This window comes from Pygocentrus nattereri, chromosome 26 (assembly GCF_015220715.1).
Source record: "Pygocentrus nattereri isolate fPygNat1 chromosome 26, fPygNat1.pri, whole genome shotgun sequence".
NCBI lineage: Eukaryota > Metazoa > Chordata > Actinopteri > Characiformes > Serrasalmidae > Pygocentrus > Pygocentrus nattereri.
In genome coordinates, this window is record NC_051236.1 from 10,163,632 (window position 1) to 10,190,907 (window position 27,276).

At 38.5% G+C, this 27,276-nt stretch overlaps 1 protein-coding gene across 2 annotated transcripts in view; it reads right to left on the minus strand.

Annotated features, from left to right (window-relative positions):
- The window catches only part of LOC108431838 (cadherin-22), a 237,705-nt gene that overhangs the window by 40,470 nt on the left and 169,959 nt on the right, over positions 1 to 27,276 (minus strand). For both annotated transcript variants that reach the window (XM_017705251.2, XM_017705252.2), the window contains exons 7-10: positions 24,541 to 24,728; positions 23,996 to 24,252; positions 16,394 to 16,530; positions 5,526 to 5,647 (exon numbers count right to left, since the gene is read on the minus strand). In XM_017705251.2, the coding sequence (XP_017560740.1) occupies positions 5,526 to 5,647; positions 16,394 to 16,530; positions 23,996 to 24,252; positions 24,541 to 24,728 (704 nt within the window). The remainder of the gene's footprint in view (positions 1 to 5,525; positions 5,648 to 16,393; positions 16,531 to 23,995; positions 24,253 to 24,540; positions 24,729 to 27,276) is intronic.

Here is a 27,276-nt window from a genome sequence, read left to right on the forward strand (position 1 = left end):
ATAGAAAAATATTGTCCCAACATAAAGCCTGAAATTAAAATATATCTACCTTCTGGGTCCTTAATCTGTTTTTCAAGAGTAAATGGCAAATGCTTGTCAATCAGTATAGCCGTACCCCGTTTTTGTGATTAGTTGCATGATGCAAAATAAACTAGACCCACCCAGTCTCTTAAATTTCAAATGTCCAATTTCAGATAGATGTGTTTCTTGAAGCATAGCCACTGATGCTCCCTCTTTTTAAAGAAAGGTTAATATCTTCTTCTTTTTAATAATGTGCTCTAGCCCCTTCACATTCCAGGTGATACATCTACATAAACTGTTCATATCTGTATTTAAAGAAAAATATGTTGGAAAAAAACCCTGCAAAAATGCAACCTGTTAAACCACTGACAAGTGCCATTCTTGAAGCATTTAAAAACACAAAACAACAGCAACAACATTTACATGTATCCCACCTACCAACCCCAAGCCCTCTCCCCAATTGAAAGGGCATTCCAAATAGGACTAGGTCACCAGAGCCATAGAGTGCAAAAAGCAAACAAAAATATTTTAAAACTCAAAAGAAATAAGAATACAGAGCTATAAAAAAAGGGAGATTGGCAAACACCACTCCAGTTGCAACAATCATTTTAACCAAACTTTAACCAGCTCTCTCCTTTTTTTTATTTATTTATTCCTGCATTAAAACAAATATGTAGTTGCAACAAAGGGAGAGCTGAGAAAGAAAAATAGACTACCTCCCACCACATCTATACATACCTTTAATTAACACAGCAGATTGGTTGTATTTCAGACAAGCTACTTATCGCTCTCAGTACTGTCCAGAAAATCCTTTGCAACTGCAGGAGTCAAACAGGTGGATCTTCTTGTTATAAGCATCGTAGCTTGGCTGGGTAAGCAAATCCATGGATCATCTTTTGGCTGGAGAAAGTTTTTCCCATCTCCTTGAATTCCTGTTGCTTTCTCAGGACCTCTGCTGAAAGATCCTGATAAAATCGCATGTGGTTGCCATTGTACATCACGTCACATTCCTTCATTGCAGCTTGAAGGACAGCCTACTTGTCCAGGTACCAGAGAAATTGCACCAGCACACTACATGGAGGGCCATGCTCAGATCGAAATGGCGCGAGCGACCTGTGCGCTCGCTCAATTTCAAACCTGTAGCCCAGTATAAAGTCCAGCCATCTTGGAAACATTGAACACAGAAATTTAGCTAAGGGCTCTGACCCTTCTGCTTTCTCAGGAAGTCCGACTGTTTTGACATTTTTCCACTGTCCCCGGCTCTCTAAGTCGTTGAGCTTAGCCTGTATTTGTTGTAAACTCTTTTCCATGGAAATTAGTTGATTCCCCTGCGGAAGTGACATCTTCTACAGCAGATATCCTGTTTTCTGCTTCCGTTAATCAGGATTCATTTGATACTACTTTCCCTGATAAGTTAGCCAGACTAGCTTGTACTGAAGAGGTTGTTAGTATCTAAATGCCCCTCAATCGCATCCAAGCAACTATTAATGGACCCCAGCCATGAGCTGTCTGCATGAATTTCAGCTAAAACAGCATCACCTTGAGAGGGTAATGGTGGCACCACTTCGTCTTGGTTGACAGCTTTCTGTTTTTTGCACTTCTTTGTGGCTGGGAAGATGTGAACAGTAGGAAATCTCGTACCTCTTGACTGTCAGTCATCTCAGGTTTTCCTTATGGCCAATAAAGGAATGTTTGAAATAAAGTAATGGGCAGTTCCAAAATTAAAAAGCAGCCGGAGCGGAACATGGGCTTAAGCGGCCTTTTCCAATCAGGTCACGTTCTTTATGCAAGTATATATGCATGTTATAGCTAATCTCCAAAACATCTGAAAAATTATGACTTGTAACTTGATCAACTTGTATTTAATGGCCATTTTGACTGTCAATTGAATGATGAATGGTTCTAACAAGAAGTAGTTTCTCTGACGTCCAGCTGCAGTGCTTCAGAGCATGTATGTTAGGTTTCCTTACAGCAATAAAATTCAGTATGTAATATCCAGTACATAAGTTCGGGAGAGGTTAAACGGTCAACTGTATCTCGAAAGTCAGTCTGTACTTCTAGCAAAGCTATGTCGATAAACAACTTCGAACAAAAGTGGAAAAATCCAGTAAGAGCATAACAGCCAGTACTGCACTGTCTGTGTTAACACGCTTGACCCCACAACAGCACTCCTCATTTAGCCCTTCTATTGTCAAGGGACACCCTGGGGAGGAAAAATAAATAAATAAAAGAGTATCTAACAATGGAGCACAGGCTCAAAAAATGCCTCAAAAACTCATTCAGGAACATTTTTTTTGTTGTCTTCTATGTTCTGTACTACCATGAAGAAAATACATTTAACACAACTGACTGCTGTTCAGCAAATAGCAGTGCTGAAAGGACATGTTTTTGAGTCTTTCACAGGGAAAAAAAACCTGTTGTTTCCAACCTACCAAACAGAAAACCTGATCACTTCTACAACTCCATTTAGACACTTGTCTATAAAAGGCTCTTGATAGTCTCATAAATCTTGTCATAATCATAAATCTTGCGGTCTGCAGAACCATGTTAACACTGCAAGGCTAACTATGCTATTTCACGAAAATGGAAACCTGTATTACTGGCCAGTTTCCTTCTGTAATTGCTGTGTTGTGAGCCTCAATCCTCTTTAAAATTCACAAAAATAAGGCGACCACCAGTAATATAACAATTAGTTATCCTTGCTCTTCAAAACTTTTTGCTCCTCCAGTAACAGTAAATCGATTCTCAGATATTGGTTTGAAAAACTGGTTAAATTTTAAATTTGATGTTGATAATTGTTTTTAAGCAAATATCTGCTGCTTCCATCATGATTCCGATATTGTTGTGCACCCCTATTACTAAAAGATAATACAAAAATGTCACTTCTAATATCCAGAGAAGACTCCAATAGAGCCATTTCTTTACAATTTTACTTTGAATCTATGATTTCTGGCAACAAGAATGTTACAGACGTACTGAAGTATCTCAATGCTTGCATTTTGAGCTTTTTCTTTAAGAGTGTACAGCATGAACTCTGCGCTTCTATAGCTTGCAAGCTCAGAACAGCAGTGTGTCCCACCTGGAATATAAAGCCAATGAATATTTCAGCTTTATAACTCTACTCTCTGTGATAATCAGCTGAAGGTTAATATGCTGATACTGGGCATGGAGGAGTAATATTCATTCAAGATGAGCTAGCTCAGAAGTAGTGAGAGGTAGTTAGCACTTAGCGCTTAGCTAATTGTCTCTAGATGGAGAGGGAGGCCTAAGCCTCATTACACATATAAATGTAGCTTCCAGCATGGAAGCCTTGTTTTAAAGTAATCCTTTTATTTTCTTAATCATGCCCCTGCTCTACAGATGGTAATTGGGTCCCACTGTGCCTGAAGCTGTTGACAGAGAATGAGAGATATCACACCTTAATGATAGGGTGCGTTTGAAAAAGGAGGTTATTGTACATATTGCATAAGAGCTTTGACCTCCCATAATGAAAAATGCAGAAGAATGCTGATACTGAAACAGTCATGGTGATCAGTTACAGATCACCCCACAGTGACCTTGAGAATGTGCAGCCTTGCCAAAGAAAAGATGAATCAACTTTTAAAAAAATATCTGACTTTTCACATCTAAAACTTTTAAATTAGCTCTGCGAAGATAATCACTTTAGGTGTACTTTTAAGGGATTCAATTTCATTGGCCTCATTTAAAAGTTTGTAGAGCGACTGAGGACACATTTCAGCTTTTTTTTCCCTTCCCCATGCAGCTATTATTGAACCTGAATCTGGTTTATTTTATTTGGTTTTAATATATAGTTCTAAATGATATTATGTATATTATTTTATGCATGATACCAATATCTATAACACAATGTCGAAAATGAAGCAATAATGATAGTAATGTGCTTTATTGAGATGTTGTGCCACAAGGAGATGCATGTTTTGTCTAATTCACTAAAATGGTCCTGAGGAGGGTGCTCAAGCACGCCCTGAAAATCGTTCAGTACTCCTGTTAGCACCTTCTGAAAAATGTTCCCTTTGCCTCCATGAAACAGCCCATGTTTGATTTAGCTTTCACAAGTCCATCACAGAATAAAACCCAGATCTAACGCTCATTTATATTTTGATAAAAAATTATCACACTCATTGTGTTGTCTAAAAGATAAAGATGTTTAATGTCTTAAGTACTGTCACAGTTAAAAAAAAAAAAATTGATCTCACTCCATCTCCTCTTCTTTATGACTGATTGGTTGAATTCAAACTGTAAATAAAGCAGTCAGGTCACAACTGAATGCCAACACCTGTCAAACTGAAAAACTTAGATAGGTCTGCACAAAACAAAGTAGGTGTAAAGTCTCGAGTGGCGGTGACAGCAAGCCTTATGTGTACTCCAATATTGAAATGTAATTTATGATTTCAACACACAGATTATGGGCCAGTGACTGTTACCCCCTATTTCCACATATTGCCTCTACAACAGCGATAGGTATAACCCCCCCCCCCCCAAAAAAAAAAAAATGTATCAGCACTCCTGTAAACACTAAAAATTCTGGCACTGCCAAAAATATATCTTTTTGAGAAATATCTGAGAGGAGCTTTCAGCACATGTACCCCTTTCAGAGTTGTGAAAAAAGGAGTTTATAAATTGCCTTTGGAACAAAGTGTCAGACAGATCATTCTTTCCAATTGAAAAAGGTCCAAAGTAGGAGCAAAGCAATAATGAAACAATTCTGACAAAAAAGGAAAAAGAATTGGGTTTGTACTAAAACTGACACAAACTGATTGCTGAGGTTTGCTTCTGATCCCCACCACCACCACCCCCACCCAACTTCAGAACGCTCAAAGGGTCAAAAGCACAGACCACTGAAGCCCTCCTTAAAACGTTTAGATCTCAGACCTACCCCAAACCATGGGAGGATGGATGTGGAAGTCAGATCAAACCACATTAGCCCAGCTAGATCACATCAGATGGCTCATGTTGAGCTTTTGGGAAAAGACATTTGGCTGTGCACCATGTGTGCCATACTTGGGGTGATTTCACAGTGCAATTAACATCTGACCACTTTATCATCGGACGCTCCAAAACACCTGATATTCTTCAAAGACTCGCCGACTGATAAACATCAACCGTGGTCCCAGCTGCCTTAGTGTCGTTGCATGACGTGTTCTGTCTTTCATCATCAAAATGCCTGCGATTTCCACAGACAGGCATTTCTCCTTTCAAAGCTGACAGCTTTATCAATGTAGGGAGCCAATAGTATCAAGTATGTCAATGACGTCCAATCAGTCATGCAGAGATATTATCCGTGGAATGGTGTGAAATTGACAGCGATGGGCGCAAAACAGGCAATTTACTATTTCTGTAGGAAATGACATCTTAGTTTCTGCTTTGAAATACAGACATGACAGTATCTGCCTCTGCCGTCCAGCAATATTCATGATCATCAGTGGCTTTCAAAAAATGAAAAGGTAAAATATAAATAAATAAGCCTGGAGGCTTTATCTCACCTGGCCAGGTTTTGCATCCTCACAGATTTTAGTTTCGTAAGGGGTGGCCAGCTCAGGCGGGTTGTCATTCACATCCAGAATACGGATGCTGACTGCAGTCTGGGAAGCCATGGACTGGTTATCTGGAGGAAAGGCAAAGCAGAATGAGAGAGGACATTAACATTCACAATGAATGCTGCAGAATTTGTATTTCTCTTTTGTGTACAATGTAGTGCTTAATATAAAATGCTTTATATACAGTACTGTGAAAAAAAACACCCTTTATTTAATTGATTTCCAGTCAAGAAGTACAAGTTCTTCATTTCTGAGGAGTTTAGATATAAGATAATCCACTTGCAGGGAAGAGGAAAGTCAGGTGAAAATAAGTGGAAAACCTGAGTTTCCCAAACAGGTTAAAAGATGTGCACAAGTGTGCAAGACCTGGCAGACCACTAAAACTGTCCCCCTCAGGTGAGTCATCAATAAGCCATTACAGTCTTTTGCAAAAGTTTGAACAGTTAACACATTCTTTACAGGGAACACACTTTAATATGGCTTTTTTTTTTTTGCAAATGTTGGTGCACAATTTCTATTTGCTGAGTTTATTATTTGAAGGAAAAAATAAAACAGAATAGAAATAGTTTATATATATTTAAATATAAAGTACTATACCCTTTGTTCAGGCAATGTTTTCTTTTTTTAACAATAAATGTCTATTAAAATGCGAAGCGTCACTCTGTAGAGGATGCTTTACCTTATTTTCTAGAAAAACAACTACTGTAATTTAACCAGGAGTGTCTGAACCTTTGCATACAACTGTACTGAGAAAAGGAAAAAAACAAAAAGGAACAAATAAGCTGCTGGTGTTCTCAGAACAATGGACTGGCCACCAGAGTCCAGACCTTAACATCACTGAATGAATTTGTTTTGGATTACTCAGCTCATGAGAAGCATAAAAAGTCCCTGACTTCTAAGACCGAACCTTGGAGGTGTTGAAATTTTTCCCTGCAGAAACTGAAAGTTAAGTTGCAATTCAGTCACTCTGCAACATGTACTGCACAGGGTATTCAGATGTTTAAGGGTGATTCCAAATAATAGGTTATAAAGTTAAAAAAAAAAGGTTCCATTTAAAGGAAACTTCAAACTGTATAGGGAGTAGTGAACAATAGTTGATCACTTCATGGGAAGCTAAAGGAAAGTTTATCCATCAGTCTTTGCAGGTCACTTGAAAACACATTTGATTATGAGGCTGCAGGACATTTTGAATAAAGGCATTTATCAACTGCAGTTCCCTAAACCAACACCCTGTGCTGAAGTGTGTAGGGAATATAATGGTACCTAACTGCCATTTTGGCTGGAAATTAAATGAACGGTGGTCTTCGTTTTACCTTACAGACCAGTAACTGATCACTTTAGAGTGCACAGGCCATAGCACATGAGCTTAATTGTTTTGGCCTTCATTCTTTTACTATGTCAAATAATTTAAATACAATACACCACTTAAGACTTAAAACAAGCTGTTGCCCTAGATTTAGACCATGTCAGTAGGGTAGCAAGGCTGGCCCTTTCTGATTCCAGAAAATCATCCCCACATCCACAGTGTAGAACACTGTTCTCATTAAAGAGCTAATTTTTCTCAATGTTTGAAAGGAAATCAGAAATTAACAAGCTTATTTTCAGATGAAGCTTGGCTGCAGTACATGGCGTGCAACTTTAATAATTAGAGTGCACTGTTGGGGTTTCCTTAATGATATAAATATACATGAACGGGCTTAATAGTATGCTTCTCATCATGTTCTTGTTAAGATATTAAAACATGGGTGGACTAGCCTATTTTCATTGTGAATTTTTTTTTAAGGCCAGTGAGCTGCAGGGGGAGGAATATATTCATTATGACTTTAAATTATCAAGTCAACTAGAAGCTGCATCTTCTCTGAAATGGAAATTGACTGATCCTCAATTAAATTCATCTACCAGATCATTCCATTAAATCAGATGCGTTTAAAACCCCAATGTCATAACAGGCCATTGGTATTGTGATTAGCTATCATAATCTTCATCATTAGTCGAACTTAATGCAGTTGATGGATATATTTAATTTTGAGAACATAAGCATGTGATAAGTAACGGTGAACCATATGCAAATATAATTAAAGATTTTTTTAACACTTATCTTTAATTTGCATGTCTACATCAATTCATTCTATGCCTCTTAACGGCTTAATCTGCTACACGCAGTGATATATATTCACTAACAGAGGGAAATGTATCGAAACGTTGACATGATCCATTAGAGGCACAGTACTCCTGGAACAATATGTCGAGTGTCAGATGTACTGATCTAGGATTAGGTGCTCTGCTCTGTGAATGAGATTTGCTTGAACTACTATGTTAAAACAATCCTATTCACATGTCAGAGTCATAAAAACTGATCCAAAATCAGTAAGCCTACTTCCGTTTATTTGATATTTACAACCCCTGGGCTAAATTTAACTACTCATGTACGGCTGGGATATTACGGAAAGGGATTTCAGCAGCTTACAGAGATGGCATGCATTCGCTGCAGGCTCACCAGATGTTGGAAGGCCACATATCTTATCAGCTGAAAAAAAACCATCATCTTTAGATTTCCCTGAACTCTACTGAGCTCACAATACACTGCTGTTTGAGGAACAGCCTCACATGCTGGAAGTGCAGGGGAGCTTCAAGGATGGCAGGGTTATAATGTGTTTCAATCACAAAGGTCATGTGGGCACCCAGAACAATTACTTGATTCAATTATTGAAGGATTTTATCACAGCAAGAAACATCTGGAAGACAGACAGCGAAATAAATGTTGAATGAAAACACCATAAATGTTCATTATATGATATGATATTGCTTAAACAAGAAAGCACCTCCTCCCATGAACTTGCATGGTTCTTTGTAGCGATGCCTTAGCCACTTTTGGTTCCCTAAAGAACCTTTCAGTAGATTGTTCTTAAAAAAAATTGTTAAAGTGTGAAGAATCTGTTTGTGAAGTTGAAAAACTCCCCGCTGTGTAGAACTGGACTGTCAGACTCTGGGGCAGGTATAATTTCTTCAGCTCTCTCAAGAAGAATGTTCTCTAACGCGTTCTTGGTAATAGAGACTGTTCCTCTCTCACTCCGGCTCCCTGGGTACGATGGCGCCTATGAACCTGAGTGACTCAACAGTCAAAACCACAGAGCCATTGGCGTTAAGGGGGTGGGAACACAGAGGGTTGCACCTGAAATCCACCACTGTCTCTACAGTCTTCTGCATGGTCAGCAGCAGGTGGAGGGTGCAGCACCAGGACATCATCACCATACTTCCTTTTTGTAGGCAGACTCATCACTGTTGGGTGGTGTTGTCTGTAGAACTTAGGATCTTCGTAGCTGGTTCCCACAGTCGTTGCTGTACAGACTGAACAGAAAGGGTGAGAAGCACGCAACCTTGTGAAACTCCAATACTGAGTGTCTATGGGTCCTACTGTCTGCCTTTTTTTTTTTTTTTTTTTTTTTTTTTTTTTTTTTTAAATAAAAAAAAAAATCCATGATCCACTGCCTGGTGGGATCTGGCACAGCCAGCTGGTACAGTTTGACCAGCAGCAGCTCTGGTACTATGGTGCTGAAAGCAGAGCTGAAGTCAACAAACAGAACTCTAGCGTAGATTCCAGGACTGTTGAGATGCTGAAGAGCAGGGCCACGTTGACCACATCATCAGATCTGTTAGCTCTGTTAGATCCAGTTAGATCTGTTAGAGCCTGTATTCATTAAGTCCAGTAATGTTTATTTCTTGTGAACAGGAATGATGGTTGAGGTTTTGAAGCACGTGGGAACAGAGCAATGTTCGTGATTTGTTGAGGTTCCTGAAAATTGGTGCTAGTTAATCATAGCAGTGCTTTAGAGTGGATGGGGAGACACTGTCCTGCCCCAGAGTTTTTCTTACTTTTCTGAGTTTTTTCTTTGCTGCTTTAATCTCTTTCTCCGGCCTGTATCCAGCCTGGCCCCACTCCTGAATGCTGCCTCCTTTTCAGTCTGAAGCTATTTACGTTCAGCTGAAAATCATGGTTTATCATTGTTGTATTGTACCTGTGCTGTGGTTGAAATACAGCTGTTCTCGCAGAAACTGATGTGTTACATATCAGTGTTTGTGTAGTCCGTCTGTTGCCTCCAGTTGTTGGTTTCAAAGTAGCTCTGTAGCTTTTCATTGTCAGTGCAACGTTTACATTAGCCCATCTGGCCGAATGGCTGAGCCAGAGATGTTTGTCACATTTGAAATAAGCAAACCCTTAATCACCTCCTGCTGTCTAGTCCTTTGCATATATAAGTAGTCCACTCTTTTTTTCAAAGCTGTGGGCATTAAGAAATGGCTGGCTAGTTTTTTGAGGTTAGCCTTAGCCTAACATGGACACCAGAACACAGCTGCCTGACTAGGTCAGAAGTGGTGGACCAGCTGGTACTGAAAGCATGATGTGTTTCCCCTACTCAGACACTTAAATATAAACAACTAAACTTGGCTGTTAGCATAGAAGTTGAATCAGGTGAGTTTGGGCAGAGAAATCACCAAACTGCACTTGACACCAGCCCTGCTGACCCCTGCTCTAAGTACTGTGTGAAGTTTATTTATTGATCTTCAAAGCCTACTTAGCTAACAGTAGTTTGCCAGCTGGCAGCCCATAAGGCAGTAACACTAAGGAATTAAACAAAAGTGTGTCTTCCTGGAACACTGAAAGTATTTTCAGATTTTTAAAAATGATTCAGCTTATTTTATTAAAGAAAATAACACACTAGCTATGATTTCATTCACTGAATCATATGTGCAAGCATCCAGTGAGGTCAGGCTATGGACAGACATGGCCCCTCTTGTGTCCTAGTTGGCACTGAATAAGGTTTTCTGACTTTGAGTGCAGATCTCTGCCATGAGCATTAGATGAAGCAGCTTCCTAACATCCTCTTCCGCGGCTTGCCAGTGCCACCGACACTTTCAAATGTCACACAAATGTCACAAAGACCAGCGCAAATTATTATTGCCATAATTTGGTATTTCCGAGGACAAGATTCGGTGTACTCGACACGTCAGATCACTTTAACATTGCAAACACCTGGGTAAATGTTTCTAGGGATGAATAGCAGATTTTATTATAGTCAGTGCTTCTAAAGCATGATGCTGTTTTGTTGAACCTTGGGTGTCAGACCTTGTTTTGTTGGATGTTGATGCTCTGTGTGCTAATACCACAGCTGCAGATCTAACGTGTGAATCATCCTGTGTCTGAACTTCAGGGTTTTTCCTCTAGAAGACACAGTCCTGCTTAATTAAACCCGCCGCCTCCTAACGCACACTCAGCCTTGGCCTCATGCCGGGAAACAAACTCATTGCCTCCTCTGCATAATTTGATTACTCTCTTAAAACCTTTACTGGGATGGCTTCTTAAATATTGTTCGCTGGAGCTGCTGACTCTATTTGCTGGATTCTCATTAAAATACAAAAGACTGAAGGGATGTGTTGCAATAAGCAAACCTTCATTATAAAACAGATAGTTGCGCTTCTAAAATCTGATTGGCTGAGGCATGTTTTAAGCTGTAAAATACTCCATATACAAGCAACACACACATCAACTGAGATATTTAAAACCATTGTCTTATTACCTTTTCAAATAATTGATTATGTTGCTAAGCAACCATAGCATATTGTAAGCCACAGTCCTTGGCAGAATTGTTTACTGAGATTCTTATTACAAATCTCAGTTCCAAAGTTGTGTGTATATGAAATTTAGGTAAAAAATACAGAAAGCAGTGATTTGTAAATCCACTCTGACTAAATCAAATACAATACAAAGATGATACAAAAACAATGTTATTTTTTTCCTCATCAGCTTCATTGTTTCATATAAATATATGCCTAGTCTGAAATTGATGCCTGCAATATATTAAAAAAATGCTGGGACAGGGATAATTTAAGACTAGGAACACTGAAATGTTCAAAAAACATCTTAAACGGACAGTGCAGTTATGCTTGGTTATAAAAGGGATCCAGGAAAGGCCTAAACCTTTAAAAATGCAGTAGCCAATAATCTAACAGTTTAAGAACAACATTCCTCAACATGCAAAAGATTTTATCTGTTTCGCACTCCTAAGTGCATATCTTCAGCAAACGATGCAGGGAGTCCAGGGAAATATCTGTATATGAAGGGCAAGGTTAGAAAAACTTGACCACATGACCTTCGATCAGTCAGTCAGACAGCACTGCATTAAAAACTGTGATGGATAATGGATATCATAACATGGGCTTGGGAGTAAACACTTCCTCCACTAATACAAGTTCAAACTACTATGCGCATTGGAAGCAGTATGTCAACAATATCCAGAAATGCTGCAGACTTCTTTGGACTTGCAGAGTGTAAGCGTGTACTGTGTTCTGACAAGCTCGTATTTCAGATTGTTTATGGAAATGATGATATCCATGACAAAAAGAAGAAAAGAACCATCTAAACTGTTACCAGCATAAAGCCAGAGTCTGTCCTGATATGTGGGTGTTTTTGTGTCCATGGATTTGTAACAAGCAAATCTGTGAAGATACATTTAACACAAAAATATTTGCACATTTTGGAGCAACAAATGCTGACTTATGGACGACGTCTTTTTTTCTGGGACGTCCATGCTTGTCTTAACAAGACATCATGCCACATTCTGCATGCGCTAAAACAGTATCGCTGCATAGAGAACATTGGTGCTAGACTGGCTGCTTGCTATCCAGAACTGTTTCCCAATGAAAAGGCATGACGCATTATGAAGCACACAATGCAACAACGAAAGTCCCACACTCTTGTGCAGCTGAAGAAGGGCAGAAAACATCCTTTCAAAACAGAAGCAATCAATGTCTTCAGTCCCCAAATGATTAAGTGCTATTAAAAGGAAAGCTGATGTAACACAGTGGTAAACACCCTATCGTCCCAACATGGTTGTAACGTCTTACAGGTATCAAATTTGGAATGAGCGTATATTTGGGGGGAAAAATGTTCATAAGGTGAAACAAGTACCATGTCTTTGTATTGTTTTTAGTTTAGAATTTACTATTAACTGCTTTGTGTATTTAGTAATTCACATACTAATCCTGACTTTTTTGCAATTGAGGTTTGTAGAAATAATACATTTGTGTATTGTATCAAGTTGTATTTTACTGTGTTCTCTTGAGTCCTTCCTGGACGCTCACTGAGAGTACACTGTTTGAATCTGTTTGAAAAGTGTCATTTGGTCATTTTTTTCTCTCTCTCTCTTTTTCTACATCAAACGCCCTTTCCTCCTAGATAAAGACGCAACAGCCTAGTGTGGTATCTTCTTCCCCTAAGGGTGGGACGTGTTACTTTTCCCCTCCATTTACCTGTCTTAAAAAAAAAAACTGCCTGCAATTTGATATCAAACACACTATCAGAGCCCCCAGAAATTATATGTCACTCTCTTGCCGATAGATAGGATTCGGCAGCCACTGAACACTTTTTTCAGTGCTACTGCCAAAAGCTCTGCTTTTCTGATGCTCTAACCCACGCTAGTCTACAGTCTGAGAGCAGCTTGGGGGAGGGAGGTGAGGGGTGGGAGAGAACGTCTTCCAACAGCAAAACAGAATTCCACCTCTTTAGGCAGACGATTTGGTACAGTGTTCTAATGCTACAATTCAGCACAGGGCCAAATGGACATGGTGGTGGAGTACATCACCTCTGGCTTTTAATATGTAGTCTGAACAGCAGTAGCTGACCTTCAGCTGTTACAACCAGCCTGAATTTTGATACAAGAAACCTAAACCTTATGCAGTGCAAAAACAAAAAGTCAGTTTTGACAGAAGTACATTTTATCTCTGATACCAATTCTAAAGAACTGAAACTTGTGATACAATCAGCTGATATCATTTGATGGTCAAAAATTAACCTCCAATAGTTTGTTAAACAGTGATTTACTGGCTAATATGATTGTCATTTGTTATTTGTCAGATGTCACATATGCATGTCTCAAATGTGAGAAGAATATAACTTAAGTCTGTATCAGGTAAACATCATCATTAGGGCTGGGTAATACTCTGATACTGATACTTTGACTTCAGTACTAATTCCTGAACTACATTTTTATTGAGACCTTCTTTCAAATTGTAAACAAGTGACTGCGGCTTACATAAGAAATGAATTTGAGGTGCTGGGAGTTTATTTACTGACTACAACGGACTGCAAATCAAGAAGCACTGAAATTCTATAGTTGAAATTTTGGTCCTCATCTTAAAGCCTAAAACGAGAGCATTTTTAAAGCTATACTATGTAAATTTTGAGGATATGGAGACCTCTCTGGTGGAAATGTGTACTTGCATGTAAAATGTGAAAGAGCACAACATGTAACACTGGTTGTGATTTAGTCTTCTACCTTTAGCTGAATCTGGTAATCGCAAAGCACACTGAAAAAGCATTGAAAGTGAACTCTCAGTCAAATTGTGGTGATATCTGACCCAACACCTCTGACTTCTGATCTGTTATTTCAGGCTTTACAGAGTCGCAACAGTGTGCACACCATATTTTAGAATGTTTTTTTTTTCTTCTTTTTCTCTCCTGCCTCTGCTTTTTTCAATTTTAACAAAAACAGTGCAGCATTAAGTACATGGTATACTCTACTTGTTTTTGGGTGTTATTGTGGAATATTTCCATTCCCATAAAATATACTGAGCCTTTATTTTGGCCACGTTTTATATGGGTTGGTTCTTAATGAAGGCATTTTGCCTCATAAGCTATTCAAGCAGTAAACCACTTAGCAAGGAAGGTTTTAGACTCTGTCGATGATTCTGTATGTTGCTGTCTGTTTTCTAAACTGCACTATCGATAGTTTTGTATACTTTAGATGAGCTTGTATGTGTTTTCTGTGTTTTGTGTGGGCTTCTCTGTATATAATAAAACAAAATTTCCATTTTGCTGGACAATAAACTTAATCCCATCTAAAAATATGTGAGGTATCAGAGAGTAGGTCTAGGCATTAGAACATTCTGTTCTCGAGAGCAGTAGTTTACCACCCTTTGTATCTACATTGATCTGCAAGTGTGACTCTTTGAAGAGTGCTAATTATGTCCATGAGCGAAGTGCCAAGTTCTATTAAATAGCTAAGAGAGAGAGTTTCTGTGCGGTGGCATTGCTTGCCCACCGACTTCAGCATGGTGTATTTTGATGCAAGCTGAGAATGATGGCCAGAGATATTTGGAAAGAATTCTTATGAAGTCCACCACTGACTTTGTTAGTTTTTTTTGTGTGTAAAGTGGCAGATGAAAAGGGCTTTATCTCTCAGAGACAGCCCTGTGTCTTTGACTGAGAGTGAAAGAATCACTGTCTCTCCCTCTTGCCCTTAAAATAGCCAATTAACATTAAAATGTGCCAGTAAAAAACAACACAGAGCATCCTACAAAGGAAGGACACACACAATATTTGTCTTGTAGCTTCTGTTCTCCCAAATGACCATCATTCTGACAAGGTGTTTTGGAATAGAAAACTGTTGGTGCTGTTGCTGCACAAATGGCTGGTAATAATCTTTCATTATTAAATAAATATTGTGGTGGTGAAGATCTAAACTACTGCACAGTAAAACAGATTGCATCGAGCATTTATATAACTGGCAGTGTCATGTGTGAGATAAAGGGGTAAGGTAATATATGAAATCTATATGTCTATTTAGTTCAAGAAATATACACATTAATTCAAGATACACGTTAATATATAAAAATACATGAAATACACATTTTATATATATTTAGTCTGTTGTCTGAACAAAACCTGTTGTCTTTCTAATGATAACATACCATTTTTTTCTTCTTAAAGAAGAGATTTTGGTTTTGTCCTGACAGCAACTCTATTTAAAAATGGTTGTTTATCAGTTTATTTTCTCAAAATATGCAAAATACTAATATAAGAATAAATACAAAGCATTATTACAGTGTGGTGATTCAGTGTATGCTAATGTGTTGGCTTACTAACTCCTTAACCATTTCCAAACCTCTCCTCATCGCATCATGTTATTAATTGTAGTTATCAAATACTTGATGTGTTCCAACAAAACTCTTTGATGAATGGGAAATCATGACCTGTTCCATGATCCAAACCTGTTCTCATAGGCTCATCTCATAACAGATGATTTTCAAAGATCACTTACTGTATTTATTCATGTTTTATTTTTTCATAAATTCATATGAATATAGCATTGCAAAATTAGACCATCTGAGAAAATGCTATATGAAGCTATTTATGTGGCCAGTAAGCATAAACTTAAAAAAAAGAATAAATACAAATAAACAAGTAAACACCAGACTGTAAAGGGTTATGCGTGAGCACATTCATTTAACCATTCCCAAAGTTCTCAAAAAAGTCCAGTATTTACAGTAAACATCCAATACCTAATTTATCTAATCAGCCCTCCTTCAGATGAAGTCACGAGCTGCTCATGGAACTGAACAAATCCAGATGATGGCTACAGTGCAGCGAGAAGTCAGGAACCAAAAGCAACATATTAATAACTTCTTAAAAAACAAGAAAGTATCTTTTGCTATATTTCTTTCTTTGTATTTAGTCAAATGCTGTATTGTGTTTTTTCTGGAAAGAATTAAGCACTAGATTCTGGTTGCGATCACAGCCTTTCATTAATATCTGCTGAGAGTAATTTTACTAAAGACAGAGTCTGGCTTTTCAAGAACACTGCATTCAGAAGAAAACAACCCATTTTAAATTGTAGCTCAGAATCACAAAACAAGAGAGGAACCAGGCGGAAAATCTTGCCATGAAAGGGCATATGCTTTGCCTCCCATTTATTCAAAGTGATGTGACAGGCTTTAGGCCAAAACACGTCTGTCGGCCTTTGAAGGAGCGGAGGACGTACCTGCTTCTACGGCTGTCACTGTGATGTTGTGCCAACCCGCCGTTTCCCTGTCCAATATCTTCCCCAGGGTGATGGCACCAGTCACAGCATCAATGTTGAAAATCTGTTCTTGGTCTGTGCTCCGGTCTATCGAGTATCTGGACAGAGAGACGAAGGGTGAGAGGAGGACAGGAGCAGATGTCAGAAGATATGTATAGACCAAAAAAGAATAAAACAATGAAAATAATGACAGAAATTTAATACCATCAATGCTGCATTAGAGCTGCATTTAGTCCAGTTACAAATCATAAAGGAAGTGGCTTTAATCATTAACATTAATTCTGTATGAGCATATCAGTGAATAGATGGGATTGTAAAAAAAAAATCCAATAAAAAGAAAAAAGAGAAAAGAAATGACCTTCGGGCAGGACACTGCAGGCAGAAATTATTATTTTGGATAACGTGATGGTAAGTATCCAGACAGTCTTGCCAAATTACTCTGAAATGTCCGACAACCTCCAGCTATTAACAAAAGGGAGTAGTAATTCGTCTCATAACTATTATTTGGAGTGACTAGGTGCTAAGTACAAACACACTCACATCAACAATGCTATGTTACATATTTGAGCAGGAAAGTAAATTGGATTTTTTTCCTTTACTAGCTAAAGCTAGAATTTCAGTGGTTACTTACTATCATAGCCAAAGTAATTACCTATTTTGTACACTTTAATTAACGGAACAGAACTGTAAAAGAAAATATTTTCAGATTTTTTAATAAATTGCGTCTAAAACAGCATTATAATGCTAAAAGTGCCTCAAAAGAAGTATGTTTATGTGTCTTGTTAAGTTGTGCACACTTGTGTCTGCCTGTATCTCCAACAGGAACTTTAATGAAGGCTTAGCTCTGCCTACACCGAGCACAACCATGTCATATGTCACTGAAAAACTTGTTCCCCGTATAATCTCACTAGACTATCCAAATATATGCTTTATATTACAGTTGTTTTCCTTTGTAGTTATAACATTCACAAATGGTGGATCCTTTCTGATCACTTTGAACATTTTTCTCAAAATCAGCATTTTTACTTTCAAAGCCAAAAAAGGCTCAGTATCTGTTTTTTAAAACATTGCTAATAGCTGGAAGTGGGCTAGATATACTAAACTAATGAGTTTCTAACAGTCTGTCTTAATTCTACCACCATTCAAATGCTACGTTTTTGGTTTTACAAATGAATGATGTCTGCATATTTAATTAAATAACACCATATTTTCATATGTAAATGTATTTTTTTGGAAAAACCTCAAACACAAACAGTACTTTGAAGATTAGCACTAATCCACTGGCAAATATTCAGTATGATTATCTATGGCAGTCTATTGTTTTAAAGAATTATCTTATTCACTTGTAGTGTATGTGTTAAAGAAAAAGGCTTTAACTTTAAATCTGCATTTCCATTTTAAGGAATCATTGTTTTGCAGGAAATAAACAGCAGATATGTCTGTCAAAAACAATAAGGAATAAAGAAACATCAGCAAAAATCTTTATCAAAATATATACCAAAGCTTTTCATACTGCTTCTTTTTAGTGTAGTTCTGTTAGTTAGTGTAGTACTTATAGAAATTTGTATTAATCATTAACATTTAGACCTGCATTTGCATTTAGGAAAAAATTCTGAATTAGTTTGAAAATATTTTTTATGTAACTACACTGGGAAAGGTTTCATTATCTCTCGACTCTTTTGCAGGCTGAGGGGGCAGGCCAGACAGCTCCTGCTGCCAGGCACTGCTTTCCAAACTGATGATTAATATTTCATGCGCCACTCCAATATAACCAAAATACATTTTTATTTTTCCTTGTGCCCTATAAGCAGCTCTTAGAAGGTTACAGAGTCAACAAAACACAAGAGGAGTTTAGTTTTCCCCCAATCCACTTGTCTCTTTATGCCTTTTTGAAAATGAAAAAAGATTATATTAATTTAGTTCTCATCTTTCCTTGTGGCTATTTGAGTTGAGAGAGAGAGCGTAGGGTGTTTTTTGCTCTTTTACCCGTGAGGAGTAGGAAGAACAAAGTATAATAGTCTTGATATAGAATTTAGACCAACAGGAGATTTGGAAGCAGATTGTTCCAGTGTATAGTACCCTGAGCCTCTATATGCATAGGAGACATGGGCTCAGTGCTCGCAAATGTTTGTGTTGTGGTTGTTTGTGATACACCAGTGGTGTGTACAGGTGTATGTAGATGCCGTATGCTGACTTTTCCTCTATATACAGACTTCTAAAGGTGTGTTTAGGTGTATATCCACTTGTTTTTTTATTCTGAGATGCCTCATTAATCAGAGAGAATACGGCCGTGTTCGAGTCTACAGCAGTCAGCCACAGACGTGCTGATATGATTTGAGGTAAAAATAGATTGTGGTTTTAAACTCTTGCTGATTGTGATAAATATTAGCGTGACATGCTAATCAAGCAGATTAGTAGCACAACACATTTCACTAAGATTGGTTAAGGTTTGCCAACATCAGCTCTGTGAAACTAGCAGTGTTTCAGTGGCTAAGTCGGCTGTTAGTCTGTGGCTTCAAACCAAATCCAGCAAATTCAGCAGTCATAAACAAGAGGGCGGTGAGTGATGGCAGGATTTAAGAGTTTGTAAAAAAAAAAAAAATTCTCAGGTATAACCATTTAGTTTGCAAATTTATGCCGTGTCTGTCCAAAAGTGGATGTTTTATTTTTATCTATATATTGTATTATTTTTCCCCCATATATTTAAGTGAAAATGTATTTTTTGTCTGTGTGCGCTGAGCAGGTGCATTTTTATAGTATACTTATACTTATATATTTTTTTTTATCCCTTGGACTACATCACTGCTGTACATTACTCTATTGTAATGCTGTACTCTACTCTAATCCAGCTACACTGGACTTCAGTTATTTGATACAAAAGATACAAGAAGTCATTTTCAATGCAGTTCTACTTTTCAGAAAAGAAAAACGAAACATTCAAGGAGTTCATATTGTGTTTGCCTCCTTTCTTGCTGTTGTGTGGAGACTAGGTGGGGGGAAAAAAAAGAACATAAACACTGAACAGAAGAAGTAAAGATTCCCCTAACTGCTTTGCCAACAAAAGTGTCAAAATGAATCTGTGTGAGGCGTGCAAAACTGTGCGTAAATCCCCACTCAGCTTGTAAATGTTTATGGGACTTGCCATTAAGGCGATGGCACCAAAGCATGTCGTAAAACTCTGCGGCACAAAGTTGTGAAGCTTCACACTTTCATATCCTCACTAAGGAGGAGTTTTGTTTTTTCTGAGCAAGCTTGCGAAAGGCAAAGAAATGCGACACTTGGCTTTTACGCAACAGCAGCACAAGAGGGGAAAAAAGAAAAAAGAAAACCAAACATTCTTGGAGGGTTTTTTTTTGTCCAGAAGTGGTGCTGGTTGCTTGAGGCCGCCTGTTGGCACTAAGGAGAAAGCCAAGAGGCTGTGGGCACGACTCTGCTCGCTTAGCTGAGTCCAATAGAGATGATTAAAGTGCTAGCGATGGACATGGGAGAGGTGCCATGCAGGGGCACGTGCCAGCCAGCCAGCCAACCCTGCCACTGCACTGCGCTTTATAACACCTGGAGCACTTTGAGCTCTGTCTCATGCATTTTTAATGGACGTAATTTGCACTGTGGGTGCGTGTGTGTGTGTGTGTGCGTATGTACGTGTGACTGGTCTTCGTCTTTTATTCCCTCACTGTTGCACCTCAGAGATCTAGCGCTGAGCTCTATGTATCTTTGGGTGCTAACGAGTCCTGAGAATTGAGGGGTCTATCGGTGTGTTTACAGGGAAAATAGGCTACAGTCATACTGCATGTCTTCAAGCTCAATTGAGTTTTTATTTTTTTTCTCTGCTCCGACTTTATTACTCCTTGTTTAAAAGTGACCCATATCTGAGATTGAAGAAAATACAAAGCAACTGACTTGCATACAGAAATGAAGAGTTAATGCAACCTTTCTCAGTTGATTGAACAATAGCTTCAAATGGACCATATAGGCCAAATAATGATATTAGGCCAGTCAAATGATTTAAAATGATTAACTGTGTATTTTTTTCCATTTAAAAAAGCAGTGTATTTTGTTACAGCTAAGAATGGACAAAACTAGCTTAAACAGAATGTATTTCTTCTAACAATGCAGTAACATCGTTTTTGTCATGTGAATGTAGACATTTGTGATTTTCACAGTGTCAGTACAGTTTCCAGTTTTCATCAACGACATCATGAGAGCAACAGGGGTTGCATGTTCCAATCCAGAGTTATCCCATGAGCACTCTCTAGTGTACTTTACCAAAGCTGTACCTCAGTGCTAACATTGCTGATATTATTGGTATGTTTAAGACTACAAAGAAATGGGAAAATCTAAGCTTTAAGAAGTAATTTTAATAGGTATGAAAAAGAAATAGGCAGTTCCTGTTTTGGTGTTTTTAATTTTTAAAAAATTTTTTTGGCTCCTTTTGTTTTCCTGTTTCAGTCAGCAGAGACACATTTAAACTTGTTGAACACTAGCAAATCAACAGTGAGCATGTTGATCATGAACTGTTTCATGTGTTCAACAATGAACAATAAACAAACATTGTTTTCACTGTTCATGTTGAGTATCAAGAGAAGATACAACACCAAAGAACGTCTACCATACAGGCTTGATAACTCCTGAAAATATAACGCTTAATATGCAGAAAGCTGCAAAACAACAGAAGTGGAAAGACTCTGCTAGCACGCCAGCAACATCTAAAATGACGTTAAAATGAAGCTTCACTGGCAGTGTAAACACAGTGCAACTAAACTAAGTATAACCTAGTGTAACTAAAATAACGGAATTGGTTGCCTGAAGGTCTGATAGATGTACCTGACATACTGTAATTATTTTAGAGATTTTATTTTATTTTTTTTATGTAAAGGTTTTTGTTCATTGTTTCATTTTTTGGCCAAGTGTGTTATAAATTTCAGTTTCAGTGTCAGCCAAGTATTCGCATTTGAGTGCATCACTAACATTCACCATTCACTTTAACAGAAACTCCTGCTTCCACTCACTTGCCACATACCTCCGTTTGCCTTATAGGTCTAACAGAAACACAATTACAGACAGTAGCTTCTGTCATGCTCAATTTATCAGACACTCTCTACACCATTCATCATTGGTCAGTTTCTGAGCACAGAACTGCTGCTTGACCAGATATTATTTGGGCTGTTGTCTGTTCTCAGCACAGCAGCGTTACTGGGGTTTTGAGCAGCGCCACTGAATGTAATGCTGATGATCCATTGGTTAAAAACATCCAGCCAAGAGTGATTCTGTGGTCAGAAACTGACCACTGATGAAGGGCTAGAGCATGACTAATGCAAAGTGTGCATCAAATGTGCATTGTAGCTATACTTCAGCAAGGTGAAGCTATAAATAAGTGTTTCAAATAAAGTAGATATGAGTATAAGCATCATATAATGAGGAACTCCTTTGGCTTTTAGATTTAATTTGTTACTGTTTATTCTCATACCGCAAGTATCAGCATTTTACCTGCTCTAATGTACGTATTTTAAACTCGTGAAGGGCTTGTTAACTAGCTGATGATTTCAGTCAAGTGTTTGTGTTTTGTCAGCAGGGAAATCACTATCACACATAGGTATTCTCCAGAGCCAGGATTAGGATGTGCTGATGTAGGGTAATTTCGGAGAACCTGAGTACTCAGGTTTTGTTCTAAAGCAGTGGTTTGGCGCAAAATCTAATTTTCCACTTAACCCAGAGGTATTTGATCAGCCAATGTGGTGTCCGCCTTTTGCTTCTATAGTTTAATGCTGAAGCTGTGAGACTAAGAGTAGAAGTCAATAGACAACCCACATTTTCCCATAAATACATCCTAAAGATTTTTCAGGAGAGACTGAATTTAGCATGACACAATAGGTTTGAGTGAGTTGAGAGATGTTTTGAGGTGTACTTCCAGAAAACAATTTGGGTGACTATTGGCTTCTAGTGTTCATTCGCATATTTAGCCTCATAGCTCCAGTGCTAAACTATCCATCCATCCATCCATTTTCTAAGCCGCTTCTCCGTCAGGGTCGCGGGGGGATGCTGGAGCCTATCCCAGCAGTCTTCGGGCGGAAGGCAGGATACACCCTGGACAGGTCGCCAGTAGTGCTAAACTAAAGAAGCAAAATTTGGATACCTGACACATCTTGACTGATTGATTGCATCTGGGTTAAGTGAAAATTGCCTAATTTAGATTTGTTTTGCCAAGCCATTCCTTTTATTCTAATTCAAAGGTCTATTACCAGATGTTGTGGACAAACTGACATGAAAACAGTACTAGAGAACTCATCAGGGCCCATGGTGGTCTTAGCAGGCAAGTCAGGTCTACCAGCACACAGCTAAATGGAAGCTACTGACATTGGCCTTGCATTCACCTTCAAATTGATTTGTAAATTTTTCAGTGAAGGTAAGAAAGAGAGAAAAAAGTATGCAGTATTTGAGGCGTTATTAATTCCACCTCTGACATCTTTCAGCTGGTACTGTAGGTAGGACAAGTGCCAGAGGTGCTGGCAACAAACTGTGATTCCAAAACTGAGTGTCTGCTGTGAAAAGTGCACTTGTTTTCAAAGTGTTGAGAATGAAGAAATGCTCTTGGTCTCAGTGCATTTCTGGCAGTATGGATATCTGAGGGCTTGAGGATAGCAGGTTGATAACTCAGCATGTGCCGGTAGCGTAATGTGCAGAACCGCTGACCCGCTCTGAAAGCTGAACCTGGTTTGCTCCTCTAACTCAGGAACTATATGTTCTCATAATGGGCCCTCTCAATGGAGGAAATATATCCTTGTCTAAAGTAAGAAATATGGACAGAGCCAGGTCATAAATACACAACTAAAACAAATGCACACCAAACTGCCAGACTCTTAATGTGAAAGTTTCTGAAGACAATTGCCAGACCTCAGTTTCTATTAAAGTTGTGCTGTGGATAGATCCAAATCATTCAGAAAGGGTTTTTCTGTTTTCAAGCTGACTTCATCTATAGTCATGCCCTCAGTTTTTCAAAGTGTGTCCAGTGACTCATCTTACGTTTTTAATCACTTATGTGTTTATAACACATGTATACAATGCTAACTTGTATATAAACTAGACACCAAATTAGATTTTTAAGATGTTTTGTTCAAGTATTTTGGGAACAAGTAGTTATTAAATGAAAAATAATGTCCTGTATTGATTGTTTTTTTAATATTTTGTCAACTTCTCTGCTTTGGGATGGATTTGATTGCTAATTTTGAAATACCAGCATGCTGGATATTAATTCATTTTATATATTTTGCAACAGTTATTTACATTTACAGCTCTGTTCATCATCCTGGACATATCATAATATTTCTTAGTTTTATTTATTTATTTATTTACAGCTTGGTTTTACAGTACTGTGCACAAGACCAGAGTCTACACAATGACCATTCAGTATTATTCACATTAAGTTATTCATATTTCAGCATCAGAAAAAAAGCAGAAAACATTTATTACTGCGTAGAACTACATATAACTATTGACATTAAAATCACTTTCATATTAGTTACAATATCTACATATTGGTCAAGCCTTAATACCAATGAAATTTACCTCACAGGGACATTATCCATATCTGGATCCTTGGCAGTGACGATGCCCACAAGGGCTCCTTGCTTGGCGTCCTCTTGTACTTCCATAATAGCGCCTGTGGGTGGGAAGAAAATTGGGGGCTCGTCTGTGTCCGAAACGCTGACTCTGACAATGGTCTGGTCCCGGAACGAGCCCAGGTCCACGAAACGGGGGTCTGCATGCTTGTTGATGGCCTCTACCACCACATTATGGGTCCGCTTCTTCTCAAAGTCGAGAGGCTGCAGAGCAAATTGGAAAAGGGAGAAAAGAATAACATGTTTTTTTGAAGCATCACAATTTCAGGGTCAACAGAAGAGGTTGAGCCTTCTGCCATATCTTGGAGGTTGGAGGAATACATAGAGAGGCAAAATGTCTATTTCATGGAAATTACATCTTGTTCATCTTTAACCCACAGTCTGAGTTACCTGAGGGTACTTAGATGAGCATAATGCATGAGTCAGCGAACAAAGTGAGCTGGCACGTCCTTCATAACAGGAAGTGACACATTGGTATGGTCTGAGGTCTACCTTTTTGATAGTGATGACTGCCTCTTGGGTGTCTCCATCGGTAGAGACTTTGAACAATTCTCCTCCTTCTTCGTCTTTGATCAGGTAGCTCATGTCAGTGTTCTCGCCCATGTCCGCATCTGTGGCGATCACCCGGCCCACAGATGTCCCCACAGCCGCTCCCTCCGAAACAGTAAACTGATACATCTCTGAGAGAATACATGGAGAGGTGGAAGAAAGAAAGGTAGATAAATGGATCAAGTAAGTGTCATATTCCCTCCACTGTGTGGTACACATCTAGCAGCACTAAGCTATGCATGTGCTCTTGGCACAACGCTGGTCAATTTATGAATGTAATGCTTCAGGGACATTATGATTCAGGATGCGGAACTCACAGCCTGTACACAGCCGTTTCTAATCCCACAGCACACCGGAGTAGCCAGAAGTCATTACTGGGATTTAGCTCGAAATGCAGCCCTTTTTGGCTCGGCTTGAAGCAAGGCATTATGTAATTATGCCATTATGGGAACATTACGTGAGAAACAAACACACTGACCAAAACTAGAAAGGAGCGGAGGACTCTTGCACGGTTGGTGATTTAGGTTTGTTAAATTCAAATGCAGTGAGCATTAAAGAAGTACTGACTTGCAGAAAGAGATTAGATTATTTTTCATGACCCTACAGCAGTTTTTAAGGATGCGTCAAAATTTCAGCCACTGAAACATTTTGGCTGAAAACGGTAAAAATGGCTCTTTTGGCTTAGCCATGACAAAGTATGATTAACAGCTTTGTTTTTTTTCCCCCCTTTGTTTTACCTGTACTGGTCAGTGCAGACATGTTTGAACTGTAGCAGATCAGTTGGGGAAAAAAAGTTGACTGTGTCTCTATAAGGGACATGAGACATGCAGTTTATAATCTCTGTTCAACTCTAGTATCAGGAGAAGGTATAACACCCAAGAACATCTACAGAAAAGAACGTTCCTGCTAAGACAACACCATCTGAAGCCCCAGTTTTTAAAATGACAGGAAAAGGGGAAAAAATACAGTGGCAATGTGGCAAAATATAGAATTTAGTGGACAACAAACTATCCTTTGTTGTCAAGGACACTGGATTTCATAGGTACATACTGTAGCTTATATACTGTAATAATTTCAGCAAGTTTATTTTATGAACTGTTGACTTTTTTTGTTAGACTCTTTTGTTGAATTAAAATCAGGTCAATAGAACAATAAATCATCAGTAATACAATGTATTTTCTTTATTGGGCAGGTGTATCTTGAATTTCGGTTTATGTTATGAATTTTCATTTTGGTGCATCACTAAGGCTGGCTTTATATAGTGAAACTTTCTTTTGATATGGCCAAAAGCAGCAGCACATATTTAAATACATGCACTTTAAAGTCTGTGACGTGTAAATGACATATTTCTATTTTATATATTTACATGTAATTTACACAGCATTTTTATCATCTTTGCATCTATCATGTTCATTCATATATATATATATACACACACACACACACACACACACACACACACACACACACACACACACACACACACACACACACTATATTTCAGGTGTTCCAATCACTTCCATGGCCACAGCTGTATAAAACCAAGCACCTAGGCCTGCAGACTGCTTCTACAGACATTAGTGAAAGAATGGGTCGCTCTCAGGAGCTCAGTGAATTCCAGCATGGTACGGTGTTAGGATGCCACCTGAGCAACAAGTCCAGTCATGAAATTTCCTTGCTACAAAAATTCCACAGTCAGCTGTCAGGGATTATGGTGTGGATCTGTTTGTCAGGAGTTGGGCTTGTCCCCCTAATTCCAGTCAAGGGAGATTTTGGACAATTTCATGCTCCCAACTTTGTGGGAACAGTTTGGGGATGGCCCCTTCCTGTTCCAACACGACTGCGTGCCAGTGCAAAAAGCAAGCATAAAGACATGGATGAGCAAGTTTAGTGTGGAAGAACTTGTCTGGCCTGCACAGAGTCCTGACCTCAACCTGACAGAACACCTTTGGGATGAATTAGAGTGGAGACTGTGAGCCAGGCCTTCTCGTCCAGCATCAGTGTCTGACCTCACAAATGCACTTCTGGAAGAATGGTCAAAAATTCCCATAAACACACTCCTAAACATTGTGGAAAGCTTTCCCAGAGGACTTGAAGCTGTTATAGCTGCAGATGGTGGGCCAACATCATATTAAACTCTGTGATTAAGAATGGGATGTCACTCAATTTCATGTGTGTGTGAAGGTAGACAAGTGAATACCTACGGCAATATAGTGTGTGTGTGTGTGTGTGTGTGTGTGTGTGTGTATACATACGTTTAAACAGTTGTTACGATTAGCTGGCTAGTTAAGTCAGCTAGTTACAGATATTTGCCATGAGAAACACACCTTTAGTGTCATGACAAAGGAAACTAACAAAATGAAAAACTATCAACCTTGAGTGACTCTAGGTCTCCCTTTCAACTGTCCAATACATTGTCTTGTGTTTTACTTTCTTGTCTATTTATCTGGTTAAATCAGTATTGAAAGTATGTCATTTGACATGATCACATGGACTGGCTATCAGTGTTTCGATTGGCAGTTTCATGAAACTTATTTTACAAAGAGGACATGCATGCAGTTGTTGCAACTGAGTTTCAAATGAGTTGCAGGACACTTTCCATGCAACACAAGTGCAATTTAGTTTCATGTAGGTTTCAAGGACCTTTAATTTCACCATGTAAAGCCAGTCTAACAGTTT